The following is a 16,445-nucleotide window of genomic DNA, read 5'->3' as shown; positions in this document are numbered from 1 at the left end:
CGTACACAGTGGATTTATAGTGATATTACGCACCCATAATTAGCGGGCCTACAGAGGCACTTGGACTAGGCAGATACAGAGGAGAGTCTGCAGAACCTGCTGAAAATGCTAATAAATCATTACAAACACTGCTCTTAAGCATCACTGTTAAGTAACTCAGTGGTGCTATCTCAAGGAGAACTTACCAATCTCCTCATTGTTCCATGTGAGGGTAGGGCATACCTTAATAATTTATATGCCCCAAAGCACTTTCAATCTGACAGAATCAACAGCAACGCCTTTATGTTAAGGCAGCTTGCACCTAAATGAAATACTGCTTTTTGAAATTGAAGTCATTAAGGAGTTAGTGGTTGTGCCATGATCATTATAATTCCACATGTTTTTGTCTTTGAAGATCTTAGGACAGTCAAGATTGTAATCAGAAAGTCTGCTTCTCCTAGAGCACATGTGCATGTTAAAAACTCTTAATAACCGAATGCTAGTTTTCAAATGACTGAACTGCTAAGTAACCACCTTAAGAGACCAGTATATCCTTGCAAGTTATTGGACAATGTGGTTTCCTTTTTTATTTTTTTTTTATTTTTGTTCTTAGTTTTTGTTTGTTGTTGCTGGTTTTTTGTTTGTTTTTAATACAATTCAGGATGTGCCATTTACACCCCACAAGAAAAAGCAGAAAGAGTCCTTATGGAAAAAAACAAATATATTGAACACATACCAATCAAATGGTACAGATATGGGACTGGCTTTGATTTCAAAATTTAAGTAGAAATAAAAAAAGATGTAATGCAACAGCTGTTCAATTTCCAGGTCTAAATAGGCACTGTAAAAAGACATTTCCGCTTTCTCCAGCACACATGCCTGTCTAAATGCTCCCACTGTAATCAACTTCTAGGTTCCCAAACAAAAAAAAATCACTGGGAACATAACCTCAGAGTAAAAGTTAATATCCATTCACCCACCCTCTTACAAAAAAAGCAAACAAAAAAATCCCCCAAAATACAACCTTTCAATGCTGCTGTTTTGACTGGAGCAGTATTGGAGAATTTATAAAGGTTCAAAAGCACCCAAGGCAAGTAGTACAATATAATTTGTTCACTAACTTGTATTGGAAAGGAGATTAAAAACACTGAGATCTGCATCTTGGTACATAAAACTGTTGTCCTGAATAAAGACAAATCTTTCAGAAAAGTTTTACAACTTGGTGGAAGTCCAGGACCCAGCTTTAGGCATCATTAATTGATGGGGTTTAATTCTGACTTGGTTATAACCACTTTTATGTACTGTACATCTACCCTAGTTGGATCAGTGTGTGGAACTGCTCACTGGTGTCCCTTTGAACAACTGTAAACTAAACCATAGTATGCAACTCCATAGGAAGCTAGAGATCAGGTGAATATACAGCCAGTTATATTTCCCCTGCTTCACGCTCTTCTGAGCTCCTCGGGTCTTCTGATCGGCCATTAGCACTTTCATAAGAACGTTTCTTGTCTTTGAAATCGCGTGGCGACCTCTCTCTTGAGCTTCTATCTTTATCACGTGATGTTCTATCACGATCTCTTGAACGTTCTTTGTCTCTGGAAGATCTCTCTTTTGAGGATCTGAAAAGTGCAGTAAATTTGAGAATTCAAGTTAGTCACAAATCTGTAGCTATCAAACAGCATTTTGATGTTATACTTTTCTTCTTTTTCCAACCAACTTTAGAATTATATAAATAGAAGTGTATGAAAAGGCATAAGAAATCATTCTACTTTTCTCCCTTTCCTACTTCCAATTTCAAAAGACAAATATTGATAGAGGCAGAATTTAATCTACATTTATACAAAGCCCAGATTAAGGTCAACGTGCTTCACTCCTTTTCAACCTCTGCCCTCAAGCTTGCATTAAAAGAAGTTTAACTGAAATTTCTCATCTGTAGTCTCTAACTTGAGAAGAATGTCTAGCCTCTCTCAGATGTATAAATTACAAACTTAAAAAATGTGTTTAAAAATGGGAGTTGATTAAAAGCAGGGGGGGATTAACTTGTGTAATTCTGGAATGAGGCTATTACATGACAAATAAAACCCAAATCTGGAATCTGTGCTACAATTAGGTTTTGTTAGAAGAATTATCCCTTGTGTGACTTTGCAATGTTGAGGTGATGTTATTTAAGTTATTTTATTCTGATAACAGGCATATCCCAAAACCTTTACAATGGAGCCAGAAAAAGAGCTGTTCTGTTAAACAGTCCACATAGTTTTAAATTCAATGAGCTGCCTGTATTGGAAAAAAACTGGATTAGACATCCTCCTCTATATTCCCTCACAGAGCGCATGTAAACCTGGTGTTGAAAAACATCACATATTCATTTTAAGATGTACTGCGAGCATAAAAGAATCTAATACATAGTTTCACAGAAAAATCTTAACAGCATGTTATAAAGCTAGCCACTAATTTCTTAGTCAAAAAACCTGGTGTACTGGACAGTAAGACTGTACTGTTTCCACTTGCAGAAAGTTACTGTCATCACCTCAAAGCTTCAAAACTAAAGTCTGCAAAATGCTCCTGCACTAATTTCCTTTTATAAACTTACAAAGAAGTGACTTTTCATTTCAGTTCCTCTGCTGGAAAGATCACTTTCCCTACAATGTAGTGTTTTGCAAGACAGTATTTGCAAACACTGATATCCACAGGCATTACTCCTATTCCACAAACTACATGTCAAATAAGAAGAGGAGCCACATGCCAAATAAGAATTAATACTGGAGTTAGTACAGCTGTTTCACAAGTATTTTGTGCTGTAAGTCCCCTGCAGAAGTAACAATGCTTCCAAACTGATTGACTCAGGCTAACTCTAGTAATTAATCCTAGTATAGGCAGACAGATAGGACGTGATGCCACCCATGATGAAAAGCTTTGGCTTTTCATCCAACGCGTTTTGGGGAGAAATGCAAGGTGCATTCATCCAGCTGTCCCATCTCTCTACCGGCGAGCCTCTAATCAGGTGACAAGAAGGAAGACTGGCTTTAATGAATCACAGCATAGCAATGTGAAAGTTTATACAATTGCTTTAGCAAGCAGTATTACTACTACAGGACTTAGAACTAAAATACCATTCCTGCCTTTCTCAAGGGCAAGGTATAGCCTTTAAGAATCAGAACCTCTACTAGACTTACATTATCTAGAATGCTCAGAAAGCATTACTTCCTAACTGATCAAGTGGATTCTTCAGCAGAAACCGCCCCGTTCACCAGATATGCAGGCAGCATCCACACTGTCACATTCACCAACTATGAACCATGTTATGTGATACTGGTTCCAAGACAGTATCTGTGGATGTCTGCATTGGGTCTGAGGACAAAAAACAACATAAGTAGCCTTGAACAAAAGTCCTAGGGCAGCCAGTCAGATCTAGGAAAGCAAGGAAAGATGTAGCTACAGTTTCAAACCTACCAAGTGGTAAGATGTTTGACTAAACAGGCCTGTGCTCCCCTCCCCCTCTTTCTCCTCAAAAAAAAAAAAAAAAATGGAAGTGTGTACTTCTCTAACACAGCAGAGAATTAACATAGGGCTAGAATATTCTGTTGTCAAGCAAGACCTGAAGGATATTAAAAAAAAAAAATCATTTAAATGTTAAGAGTGGGATCTATCTCACCCAGCTTTAAATGCCTGCAGTGTAGACATCTAAGCTAATCAGCCAGATTTCCTTAACAGTCAGCAGAAGAAATAGATACTCTAAGGCATGATTTGTCTCATCTTAAAATAGACAAAATTATGTCAGATGAGTCTGTAATGAGACTCATGAGATTTACATCTGGTTTAGTCATCTAAAGCCAGGTGAAATGAAGCCCCATCTTATTACTTCAGGTACTCTATTTGTCCATACAGTGTCTGTAAGGGAGGACATTAGCCCTTGTCACATGAATTCTTGCAAGTGGGCTCAAGCACACTGACACAGCCATCTCTCAATTTACCCACATTTAGGTCGGCTGTCATGATTGATCTTATCAGAGTACGCATCTCAACATCTAACTGCAAATATTCACTTTCTCATTGCAAATCAAGAAGCACAAATTACCTATTTTGTTTCTAATGAGATGAAAGATGATTCATTTTAGTTATTTGGAACTTACAGCTAACAGCAATGAAAAGTAGGACTTCATTTAGACCTGCTCTTGGTAAGCCAGTAATCCAAGCCTAGGCAGACCTAAGGTTCCTATTACCTTAGGCACATTGCTGTTATTACCAGATGGGTTCCCATTATCTTAGACACATTTGCTACTATTGCCAGATACTTTGTATACCTTCAGTTGTGCCCACAGAGTGTGGAGGTCCACTCCTTATAACTTATAAATTTGAAGCAAGATCCCAGCCATTAAGAGATTTAAATCTATCCACTTGTTCATAGGGTGAATGATGATACAGATTAAAGAAAACACGTTTGTCAGATGAATTTATGTACTTGTAGAATTTTCTCAGATATAGCACATAATAAACATTCCTTTGCTTTCAGAATGAAGAAGTATCTGAGAGGTGGCAGCTTTTCATTTTATGTGAAAGTCTCTTCAGAAAAATACTTTCTGAAGAAGGGCAGACAGGAAAACCAGAAGGAACTGCATGGTTTGCTGCAAACAATGTTTGCCTGTGATAATGTTGTTATACAGAACAAAATGGGAAAATGAATTCCAGGAGAAGCACATCAAGAGTTTCTCCAGTAAGGAGTCTAATTGCCTAGTATGCTTACACGTTGAAGCCATAATGGATGTGACCCAGCCAGCTGAATATGAGCCAGCAGTGTGCCCAGGTGGCCAAGAAAGCCAATGGCATCCTGGCTTGTATCAAAAATAGCGTGGCCAGCAGGACTAGGGAAGTGATCGTGCCCCTGTACTTGGCACTGGTGAGGCCGCACCTCAAATACTGTGTTCAGTTTTGGGCCCCCCACTACAAGAGAGACATTGAGGGGCTGGAGTGTGTCCAGAGAAGGGCAATGAAGCTGGTGAAGGGTCTAGAGCACAAGTCTTCTGAGGAGCAGCTGAGGGAACTGGGGTTGTTTAGCCTGGAGAAAAGGAGGCTGAGGGGAGACCTTATGGCTCTCTACAACTACCTGAAAGGAGGTTGTAGAGAGGTGGGGGTCGGTCTCTTCTCCCAGGTAAGAAGTGATAGGACGAGAGGAAATGGCCTCAAGTTGCGCCAGGGGAGGTTTAGACTGGATATTAGGAAATTTTACTTCACCCACAGGGTTATCAAGCATTGGAACAGGCTGCCCAGGGAAGTGGTTGAATCGCCATCCCTGGAGGTATTTAGAAGACGTTTGGATGAGGTGCTTAAGGACATGGTATAGTGGTGGTCTTGGTAGTGTTAGGTTAACAGTTGGACTCAATGATCTTAAAGGTCTTTTCCAACCTATACGATTCTGTGATTCTGTGATCAAAACTGAAAAAAACCCCAGACACATAAATAGCTTTTACAGCAGGGTTCAGCAGCCTACAATAACTGTATTTTATGGTACTTTAACCAAGCCCAAAAATCACACAGAAGGCTTTAGGTTAACATAAAATGATGCAACTCTTCCCACATAGCAACCACAACTCCACACTTCTCTTAAAGCCCTAGAATTAGTGGCACCATGGGCTGCCACTGCTGCAGCTTTCAGCCGTCTTTCTGTTGCTTCTGGTGTCACACTCTGCTCTTCTGCAACAGTTTGGCAAAAGCGCCTTTTTCCCCAGATCTGAATTCATTTGGTTATTCAAAACCAAAAGGCTAACTTCTTCAGGAAGGAGCCGTAATTTGCTGGAGTGTGTCTTCTATTTTCCAGAGTATTCTTGCCCAGAATTCCTTAGACAACTGAATGCTTTGAGCTTAAGGAAGACAGGCTTGAATAAAAGTATTTCATATCAGGATTTTAAGAAATTCCTCAAAAAAATTTTAGAAAATAGGATTTGGCAACGAGTACTTCCCTGGACTAGAGAGACAGTTCTTAGGAGACAAGGAAGTACAATATATTTGAGCCTGTAAGCTCAGGTTTATTTTGGATGTTGGCATCAACAATGGTATGGTATTCAACAGAAAGACCTCTCCCACATTCATGTGGAAAGCAGCTTTAATGGCTAGAAGGGCATCTCTAAAAAGGAGGTATCCAGCCTGGCTGCAAGTTCAATAGCTATCCTGGTCCCAGTGCAGCAAGATCATAGCTCTAAGGATTCTTTAGTCTCTTGAAAACACAATATACATACTTTAAGAGCAAAAATTTTACTTGACCTCAGAGAAATAAGAGCTATGAGCTGCTAATGATGGCGCAGCAATTTTTCCCCTCAAGTTAATAGTAATGCAAAACTCTTATTTGTACCAAGGATTCTTCCAACACGTGTGCCTCATTCCTTCAGGGCAGGAACTGACATCAGAAGAAATATTTCCAGTACTGAATATCATAAGGTTGAAATCTTGTGCCCTGAACTACACTATATTTTTTAAACTCATTTACACAAAACAAAGCTTGAAGGGCTTATCCTTTGATAGCACCTTGCAAAAGGACACTGACTTAATCTTCAAATCACCTTGTGCTTTTTCAGTTCACCTTTGGCAGCCGAGACTGACTGTTACATCGATAGCAGCAATAGTCCACATAATTTCCTTGTTCTTCCCTATTTCTCTGCCAACATACAGAAGACAATGCATCATTTGCATTGTGCATATCATATTGGAGAGTTTTAACAACTACGATGAGAATCCCGGAACAATCAATCAGTATAGTTCAAAGGACTGAAATTGAGTCTTGCAAGGCTGGACTTCAAAGTTGAAGAATTAAAGGCAATTTGAGTATATGCTCTATACATTGGTTCATCCAAGTTATCAAATGCGTTGATTCAAAAGGAAAATGCCTATTTTAAGACTGAAAACTACAGGTTTGAAGATCTGCTAATCTGCCATTGTGAATGCCTTGAAGAGGCAGGCTCTTTATGATAACTGTGATGACAGGCTACAATCAAGATGGAAATTGCCAAGTCCGAAACGTTGACTTTAGGACACTAAAGTAAAGAACACCCTGAAGAATTTTAAATATCAGACACTATTGATTATATCAACTAGAGTGCTGGACATTTAACTTTTATCCATCTGCAACAAAAAGAAGGGAACAAAGAGACTTGGACCAACCCTGTCTTCTATGCTCTCTTACAGAGCACAATGGGACTACAATCACCTAACTACTCCAGGATGAAAAAAGCTCATTTTTAGGGCAAAGAGCTCATGAGATACTTGAACACATTCAATATGTACTTCTCCATCCTTGGTGATTTAAATCCTAAAATCATTTGAATTATAAACCCTGCGATTTAAATGTGCAGGGCCACTTCAAAACCAGATCTTTTCTCTTCTTGCAAGTCGACGGTCTGTCAGGGTTTTAAGACTGCACACCCTGTCCACTGTACTGCACTCAAATCTATGCCACAGTGGCTGACCTATACAAGAAAGGAATCCTGGTTATGAGCGGACCCTCCCTACCAGATGCCTCGTTGTGCAATTCCAACAGTCTTCTAAATTATGCTTACCTCACTCATCTAAAATAAGCCAGCAAACCCTCAGGAGCAGACAGCAATTGAATCATTCAAAAGCAACAGACCCAGACTGCTCTCTGCAGTAATCCTTCAATGAGCGGTTGAGCCACTTTCCTTGCAAAGCAACATCTTCAGATTCAATGCAACAAGTTTATTTTCAGGCTTATCTAAACTTGTTTTTATCTGGCACAGTACACAACAGATGGGCTCCCAGTGCTGGGAAAAAGAGCCCAAGGGAAAAACCAAATGGATGACAGTAAGATCACTGCTGATATCCCTGGGTTCAAATGGAGATCTACCGTTTCACTTTCTACACTGTAGGAAGCTGGCAGTATTATCAACTTGACACCAATATCTTATATCACTCCTCCAAAACAGAAATAATACATAACCCTATTATTTTTATTTAAAAACAAAAAATCACTACTGTATGTCAAATCATAAATATGCTAAAGGTATAACTGAAATCTGAGACAGTCTCAAAATGTGTTTAAATTACCAAGTGCTAAATGTAAACTTAATTTAGCACGAAAATTCTCATCATGCATCTAGGAAAAGCCATTTATTTCTAGGCCAACATTTACCTCTTTTTGGAGCTGCGTTCTCGGCTTCTCTCCCTGGAACTATGCCTGCTTCTATGATGGCTGCGACTCCGGCTGCGGCTGTTAGAGCGAGACCTGTGACGATGGCGTTTCTCACGGGATTTGGAGCGAGTTCTTCTCTTTCGTTCCCGGGAGGCTGAGCGAGACCGATGTCTGCGGCGATCTCGGGACCTAGATCTAGCAACAGAAAGGACTTAAACCAGACACTGCATTCACCTAGCTACTCTATCAGTGTACTTTGATTATTATGCACTCTATACATAAGCAAACCTGTACAGAGAATGGTCTGCAGCATTCAGAGCTATTGCATTGTCCTATCACAGGCAAACTGAGACGGGAAAGCAACATTAGAAATCCTACAAACTCCTTTGTGTCTAATGCAGACAATTTTACAGTTAATTCATTACTGTATGTATGGTTACAGCATAGCCAACTCAGGCTTCTGAAAGGAATTAAAAATATGGAAAGAATCTGCTTTTTAAAATTTTAAAATCTTGTCTTTATCAGGCAAAGTTGTAGAACTTCATGATGCAGTGATAGGGATCATCTGCCAGAACCTATGTATTATGATGTTCTGAGAAAACAGGACATAGCTACTACAGTAAAACTAGTCTGGAAGATTCTAAACACCATACAAATTCATGATTCTCTGTCTGTTTTTTTTTTTTAAAATTACTTTGCAGTAATATCTCACTGGTGACCTTCAACTGTGTAGGCTGGGAAGAAAACTTTTACTATTGATGGGTCATCCGTTGCAAGTGACCTGATGCTTAGGATTTTAAAAACATGAGTTTTCACCAAAAGGTATTAACCACAAGCTTCTGTTTTGAAGAGCGAGCAATTCTCTGTGTTCTAAGTGTTATTTGGGACAAAAAGTTGCATCGCAGTAGCCACAAAACAAACGTACATGTATAAACTCAGTAGCATGGTGATAAATACTGTATAAACACACAGAGAGATGACTCTGTAACAGAATATTTTGTCTGTAAAGATGGGCATCTTAAACTAATAGTGCTAGACAAACTTGTAATGTTCCAGCTTGTGAAAGACTGGCTTCACTAATGGTATTCCTTGTCTGCAGATTTACATACCTTTTGGTATGCTTGCTGTGGGATCTGGACCTGAAATAAATGGAAAATAGTAAATCAATTTTTCTTACAGAATCTTATTATCAAATAAAGTACAATTTAGCAATAAGAAACCAAACTAGTTGAGCTGGTACTGTATTTCTTATTTTACTAGCAATTATTTAAAGGCCTTTTATTTGATGTTAACATCTTTGTAACATATTTACCAGGAAACACATCCCTCTGACAACTGTTTTATGTTTGTTGGTTTTTTTTACTTATTTTTGAGCCCACATACTACAAACCCAAAAGAGTATCTAATCTGCTTTTTTATTCCCACCCCTCCCACAGAAAAAGCTTAGAGTTCAAGTCAGTACTCCTTTATTTCTTGGCAGTCACGTATTATCAGACTGCAACAGATTTCAAAGTTTACATTGTTAACCTCTGAAGCTGATATCTCAAGAGAACTGCAGTTCAGATTCCATTCAACTCTAGCCCCACAAGGCTTAGAAGCAACTATTTCATAGAAGAACAGGAAATTACTTTCCTCGGCCACACATTCAACTACTTCCGATAAGGAAAACATCTAACATCTATAAAGAAAATATCTAACATCTGTTAGATGTTAGAAACTCACACATGTGTAAGCTCACATCTGTCAGATCTCAAAACAAGGTACACACCTGAAAATTATCTCATTTAAAGGCCATTTGTTCAAATATGTAGAGACAATTCTACCTGTAGTTTTTAAAAAGGCTTTCTAGGAAAACAATTCAGGTGTTAAGAGTTAGACACGAAATTCACTCTCAATCCTTGTACGTTTCCAAGGAATGCAGACTATTGTGATTCTACAGATTTAAAAGTGTGTATGAACTACATCATAGTTTTCCCATTAAACTTTAACAGGTCATTATGTATATGCAATTAAAATAGATCCCTACCTCCTTAGTTTCTCCCTTTCTTCTCTTTCCCTCTCCTCTCTACGTTTCAGACGTTCCTGATTGCGTTTCTCCTGTTTATCAGCCACAATCCTCTAAAAGTAAAGGAATATATTCATTAAGTTACATTTCAAAATTTCTCAGATGGAAGTGCTATAGAAATAATCTAGACAGTTAATATTCAGTTCTTTCTCTCATGTATATTCCCTTTCCCTTGTGTATATTATTCCCTCTCTCTTCCTCAGTGTGTGTGTGTATATATATATATATATGTACTTTTTTTTTTCCTCCAAGAAACAGAAGTTATTGCAGAAGAGCTGCAGCAAATAGACGGGTGTTACATGAAGACCTGAAATATGTAGAGTTATATTAAGTTTTCCACAAAGGGGAATTCAGAGCAGTAAATCATGCCTTTAAGGTGAGAGTTTCCATGCCATTCCTATCATATTTTGGCCACTGGGGAAAGGTAGAAAGGAATCAGAACTGGGAGAGTTAATTGTTTTATTAACTCCTTCAGCTATGCTGTGACATAAAGAAAACCTTAGTCTTAAAGGACTTGGTTGGGCTGATACCTAGTTTTGAGGCTACTTGTTTCTGTATTGTGAACATGAGACATATAATTAGAGAGGATGCTTCAGCTGATAGCCCCCAGGTTGAACTCACTACTACTGGGGACAAGGCACGCTCAGTAGAGGGCCCTCAGATGTGGAACTCACAACTGGAGATCTGGCCAAACCCAAGTCTTGCCACCTTCTGGACATGATGCAAGAAATTCAACTCTTTGTAAAGACCTTCTTCTGAGATGTGGAATTGCCCCAGCAGCATCTTGATTAGATCTCTGAGGAGAGCTCTGAGGAAGGAGGGGATAGTTATTGTTTTCTTTTTTTGTTAGCGAAGTACTTCAAAAGACTTATTGATGCTTTGGGAATGTGAAATAATTATCCATGCATTTTTTTTCCAAATGGTGTAAATAATCAGTAATTTCAACCCTTTATGTCAAATTATATCTATACTTCCTTGTACAATATCAGTAATTTAACTAAAAGCAAGGTTTCTTGTTCAAGTGACTCTTTGCATAATTTCATGGAGGGATGAGAGGAAGCACACATGATCTATCCTAGGCATCTAAGGTTTAAATTACAGCAGCTATATTTAGGAGCCTAAATTGCCAATATACTCAATGGAAAGAGTTGGGCTTTCCAAAGGGTAAGTCACAGTATCCATGCAAGACAGCTGGAATATTATGAAATATAAACCAAGCCAATTTACTCAAACTCAGTAGCAGCGTTTTCTGCTTTTAGGGCTTCAACTCATTTAGCTATTGTCTTTAGTGATTTCTACAGTTAAATGCTTAATTGACCCTTGAACTCCATAATTTGCATATTAAGATCGTAAATGGCATCAGTGTCCAAATCCATCCTCTTGAATACCAAAAGTCTAGAATATAATTCCAGTAAGTCTTTCATCCAGCACATGATTTCTGGTCAAGATAGTGTTGTTTAGGATAATATTCCAACTGGATTTCAGATCTTCAAGCCATAGAGAACATGCAACCTCCCCATAACAATTATTTTAATAGCTAGCCTGACTTCAAGATATACATCTTTTTGTATTCTGATTTTGGATAGCTACAGCCTTGAGTTGTTGGAATTTACTTATTTCATCTATTATCAGTTAAGCTTAAAAGCCTTCAAAAATTACTTTAAAAAAAAGAAAACCTTAGGGGTTGGTACCTATAGAATGAAAGTCATCTCCTAATCTTTGTCCGGATAAAATAAACAAACTGAATTTTAGTCTTTCACCATACAGCAGGCTGTTTGAGCTCCAAGCATTTCAACACCAGCCCTATTAACATTTTATCCTAACTAAATAAATAAAATATTACTTATTTAGGCCCACTACATGTTCTTGTATTTTCAAGAGTTTCATTATTACTTTTAGCTAATCAACTGGCTAAAAGTAAAGTTCATTTGGCTATGTCCTATGACTACTAAATATGTTGCAACATCACTGTCATTCAAAATACAGTTCTCCATTTTACAAGTGGAATTGCATTCTTTGTTCCCAAGAAGCATTACTTTGAACATGTGTTTTAATATACCTCAGTGCAAAAGAGATCATCTTATCAAATTATCCAGATAACAGATAATAAATTACAATGTTTAGTGTTTTGCAGACTAATAAAATCCCAAATTTTAAAGTAATATGAAAAAAAATTCACACTCCTAGAAAGAAATGTTCCATTAAGGTTGCCTGGCAAATAATTAAGTAGGAGCACACACATATACACACACAAAAATATAAGAATTATTTACCCTGAGTTCCTCAAGCTTCTCTCTTATTTCAATAAATCCTAAATGTAGTTTTCCTCCAAAGTGGTCAGCAAGTCGTCGATCATTGTCATGAAGACCAAGATAAGCAGAGCACACTTCACAAACCCGTAGCTTCTGCTGCTGAAAGCTGGAGGCAGGCATAGAATTCCTGTATACTTCCTAGAAAAAACAATTTGCTAACTGTTACTTCTCAATGCACAGGAATACAGAGATAACACTTTACCAAAGATATACTACAAATTGATAACCAAATTCCATGTACACCAGCATACCCTTTAGTGAATTCACACTATTCATAAATCAACTGTCTCATTAAGATACGAGACAGGTTCCTTATTTTGAAGATTGGACATATGTAAAACCAGGACATCAGCAACTGGTTTTGCAAATTAAACAAAGTGGGGTGATTATTACCTTTATTTAATATCGTACTGCTTCGAAGGATGAACAACTTTTTCATATGCAACAATGAATACACGTTAACACTACAATTACATTAACATATTATGAAAATATTACACCAGTTTTAATTCTGAACCCAGTTTAAAACACTAGGTAGTTTAGTTTCCTGAGAAATCTACTTGCATTTTATACACTAATTAAACAAGTTATCTGAGCAAAATTTATCTACAGACACTCAGATAACATACAAGCAAGACTGCCAGCAACCCCTCTGGTACCATTAAAACCACTGCAGATGTTTGTTTCTATAAATTTAAGCATCTTGGTGAAATACGATATGGAAAAGCTCTTGGTGAGTTCTGCCATCTGAACATTACAACAAGGACCGTTTTGACTTGCCTGATACACAAGACATTGACTGACTAATTTTCAATGAAGACAATGGTTCGCTGAAGCTTTCCAGTATGAGCCACATCAGGACACCACAAGGCACAACAGGGTTGCCACAGCAAGAGCTGTGAAACCCAACAAGGCAAGTCAGTCCAAACACAGGCACAACTGTAGTGTCCACAGATACAACTGGCCAATACAGCTAAATTAAGATAAATGCATCATCTGCAGAAGTGAGTATAATTTTAATAGTACAGGAGTGTATTTAAAGGTAGAAACTTTAATGGTACAGGATGCTGCAAAGCAAACTCTTCAGTTTTATATGAAGCAATTAGTTCAGGAAACGACAGCAGATAAGACATCTTGCATTACACAGATGCCAACCAATTTAATATTGGACCCTGCCCTCTCCATCCCCCAAGCCTTACACAATCAACTTACTTCTGCTTCTCTCTTCTTTACCCGAGCCTTCTCCACTTCATCCATTACTTTTTGAGATTCTTCCACATTCCCATCAGCTCCAAGCTGTTCTACTTTGGCCAGCAGTTTCCCAATTTCTTCATTCAATTCATGAACTCTTTCAGCCTTGAAAGACAAGGAAAGGCTTAACAGAGGAAATGCTTTTAATTATGGAAAACAATCGGAACTAATACTGAGTTATTATATGCAAAATCAGTAGGATAGAATTAAAAGAAACATGCAGACATAACTTCTCCTGGTAGAAGTGAAGCAGAAGTTGCCTCATGTAAAAACACACAGAGAAAGGCTGAGCTACCAAGTCTATGTACCAACCCCAGAGCAGGATTTTGTTCAGAAACTTCAAGTAATTCACTGTCATCTATACCACACAGTCTTGCAAAATTAATATTTGTACAACCATTCCTCCTAGCATGTGCATATATGTGCAGAAAAATGATAAAAGTTTTTTTTCAGTTAGAAGATCTAGACAAAAGCACAAATTTTGTTTACTTTATGGACAAAGTTTTGATCAAAAAGTGTAGGAATTACTAACATTTGTATGGCATGGTACCAGAGAGAGTCAAGTTTCCCGAGCTCGAGACTATCAGAGAGGTCTCTTCCCTGTGTTCTCCTCTCTGTGTTTTAAAGACAGTTATGGGAAGGACAGAGAAAACGTCTTATTTTTTTTCCCCTCCTCAGTATGAATTCTCAGATTGGATATCTTGCCAAAGCCTTAAGTTGGCTCCTTCGAAAAACAGACCTTCAAAGAGACTTCAGGAACTAGTTTTACATGCTTACTTTAGCTGCAACTTCAGCACTGATCTCTTCTTGGGTTTCTGCTAGTCTTTTCTTAGCCACTTCTGTTCTCCTGTCACAGTCCGCAATAAATGACTGCAGGTGGTCCATTGCCTAAAACATCAATAAGAACACTGTTCAATGCTGTCAAGAACATTAATATTTCATTAGCCTTAATACTTTCCAGGTTTATTAAGACTTAACTTTTATAAGTTTTTATTACTGAAACCTTTGTAAAACAATAATCTAGCAGTTTATCGTGACTGATCACATATATTAATACACATTTTAAAAATCATAGTCTACACATTACTATAGTTATAAGTATTTGCAGAAATTTGGAAGTGAATCTGTCTTAAGTCTTCTCTAAGAAGAAGAGAGCATTTCTAACATGCATTAAAATTCTTCAAAGGATATTCAGGTTCACCTTACTCAGCCAATACATGCAATACTGTAACTTTTTTCACTAGAGTTTTAAGCTATTAAGCATATTAACACCATCCCTCTGAACAACAACAAAAAAACCCCATACCTTTTTGTCCTAGTGAAAACTAACTTCCTAGTTGGAAGTTCAAAACTGTATTACTCAAACTACAGTGTACTGAAACATAGCATATGATTTGTTATCCCCAATACAAAATTACTTTCTTCAATAAGCATAGAATTTAAGACTCTCTTCAAAGCATATACAGCCTTAACATTTGCTTGCTATGTGATAACACTAAGACAGCATCCAGGTTTATGATAATTTGTTCTGTGGAAGGCTGTTACAGTTCTACCTAGAGATGACTACCAATACAAATTAAACACTTGCATATAATCATGAAGAGGCATGTATCTTACATAACTGTGCAAGGGTTTCTCTGCCTCTTTCTATAAAACTACTTTTATTGCTCAGTTTATCCACCTGAGTACACAAATTATGCTTTCTCTCCACCATTAGGACAAAATACATACATCAAGCTCAAAGAAGAAATCTTGATCTTTGGATGCTATTTCATAGTCTGCCCTTAATGCCAGGTCATGCACCTTCAGACATTCTCCAAGGTCCATTCTCTGAAAAGAGACAGAGGGAAAGTGATATAATTCTTCAGAAGTGTTACAAGGAATGAAGTTAGCATGATTTTCTTTAACAGTCAAATATTCTGAAGCAAATCATCTCCCCCTATGAGAATGAAAGGACAGTTTAATAAAGCTGTAAGACAATACCAGATCTTTAACAAACATGCATAAATCAGGAAATAATAAAAGCAGACAGAATGAACAGCTTATCTTATCATCATGGCTGTTTGCGTTACAGAGTATCATTAATGTCCTGCAAAAATGTTGTTTTACTGAAAGGTCAAAAAAGTGACTGAAGTGTGACATCCTGCACTGAATTAAAACACTTTGGAAGAACCAAGTTCACCGCAAATAACTGGCAATTAAATGGTCAAATGCTTGATCTGAACTGTCTGCACAGTCTGTGATATGTGTTCCAGTTATATTCATCGCCTGAAATAGCTACAACCACAGTGCTACTGTAAGTGCTGCTTAAAAAACGTTCTTGAAGCATTTCAAGTAACATAGTCAAAAATCAAATCCCAGCAAAACATTTTGCAGATGAGAGAAGATAAGCTGAGTGTTGGACTATGTTCAAGAATCAGGGAAGAAAAAGTATAGATATTTTACTTGTAATCTAAACCTGTTCTAGAATGGGCAGGAAGGAAACACAAACTTGAAGTAAGTAGACTGCATCACTAATCTTGTGTACAACGCCACTGAGAAGAGTGCCCAGAATCTTATTAGGTAACAAATACTGTTTTAAATTGAATTAGAATTCCTTATGCTATGTGGTATGCAAATTTCAATCTGTTCCCTGAAAGTTTGTTTGGTGATCAAGACAGAGCAATGTGCACATGACCAAAAAAACCCCCAAACCAAACCAAAC

General features: G+C 37.7%; 1 protein-coding gene across 3 annotated transcripts in view; it reads right to left on the bottom strand.

Annotated features, from left to right (window-relative positions):
• Positions 1–682: 682 nt before the first annotated feature.
• LUC7L2 (LUC7 like 2, pre-mRNA splicing factor) overlaps positions 683–16,445 on the bottom strand; it is a 36,267-nt gene continuing 20,504 nt past the window's right edge. For all 3 annotated transcript variants that reach the window (XM_075499541.1, XM_075499521.1, XM_075499531.1), the window contains 8 exons: positions 15,473–15,571; positions 14,519–14,629; positions 13,703–13,846; positions 12,452–12,628; positions 10,140–10,231; positions 9,223–9,252; positions 8,114–8,308; positions 683–1,598 (listed from right to left, as the gene is read on the bottom strand). In XM_075499541.1, the coding sequence (XP_075355656.1) occupies positions 1,406–1,598; positions 8,114–8,308; positions 9,223–9,252; positions 10,140–10,231; positions 12,452–12,628; positions 13,703–13,846; positions 14,519–14,629; positions 15,473–15,571 (1,041 nt within the window). In that variant the 3' untranslated portion in view covers positions 683–1,405. The remainder of the gene's footprint in view (positions 1,599–8,113; positions 8,309–9,222; positions 9,253–10,139; positions 10,232–12,451; positions 12,629–13,702; positions 13,847–14,518; positions 14,630–15,472; positions 15,572–16,445) is intronic.

This window comes from Mycteria americana, chromosome 1 (assembly GCF_035582795.1).
Source record: "Mycteria americana isolate JAX WOST 10 ecotype Jacksonville Zoo and Gardens chromosome 1, USCA_MyAme_1.0, whole genome shotgun sequence".
Taxonomy (NCBI): domain Eukaryota; kingdom Metazoa; phylum Chordata; class Aves; order Ciconiiformes; family Ciconiidae; genus Mycteria; species Mycteria americana.
Note: the sequence above shows the minus strand (reverse complement) of the source record. Positions and strands in the feature narration are given on the sequence as shown.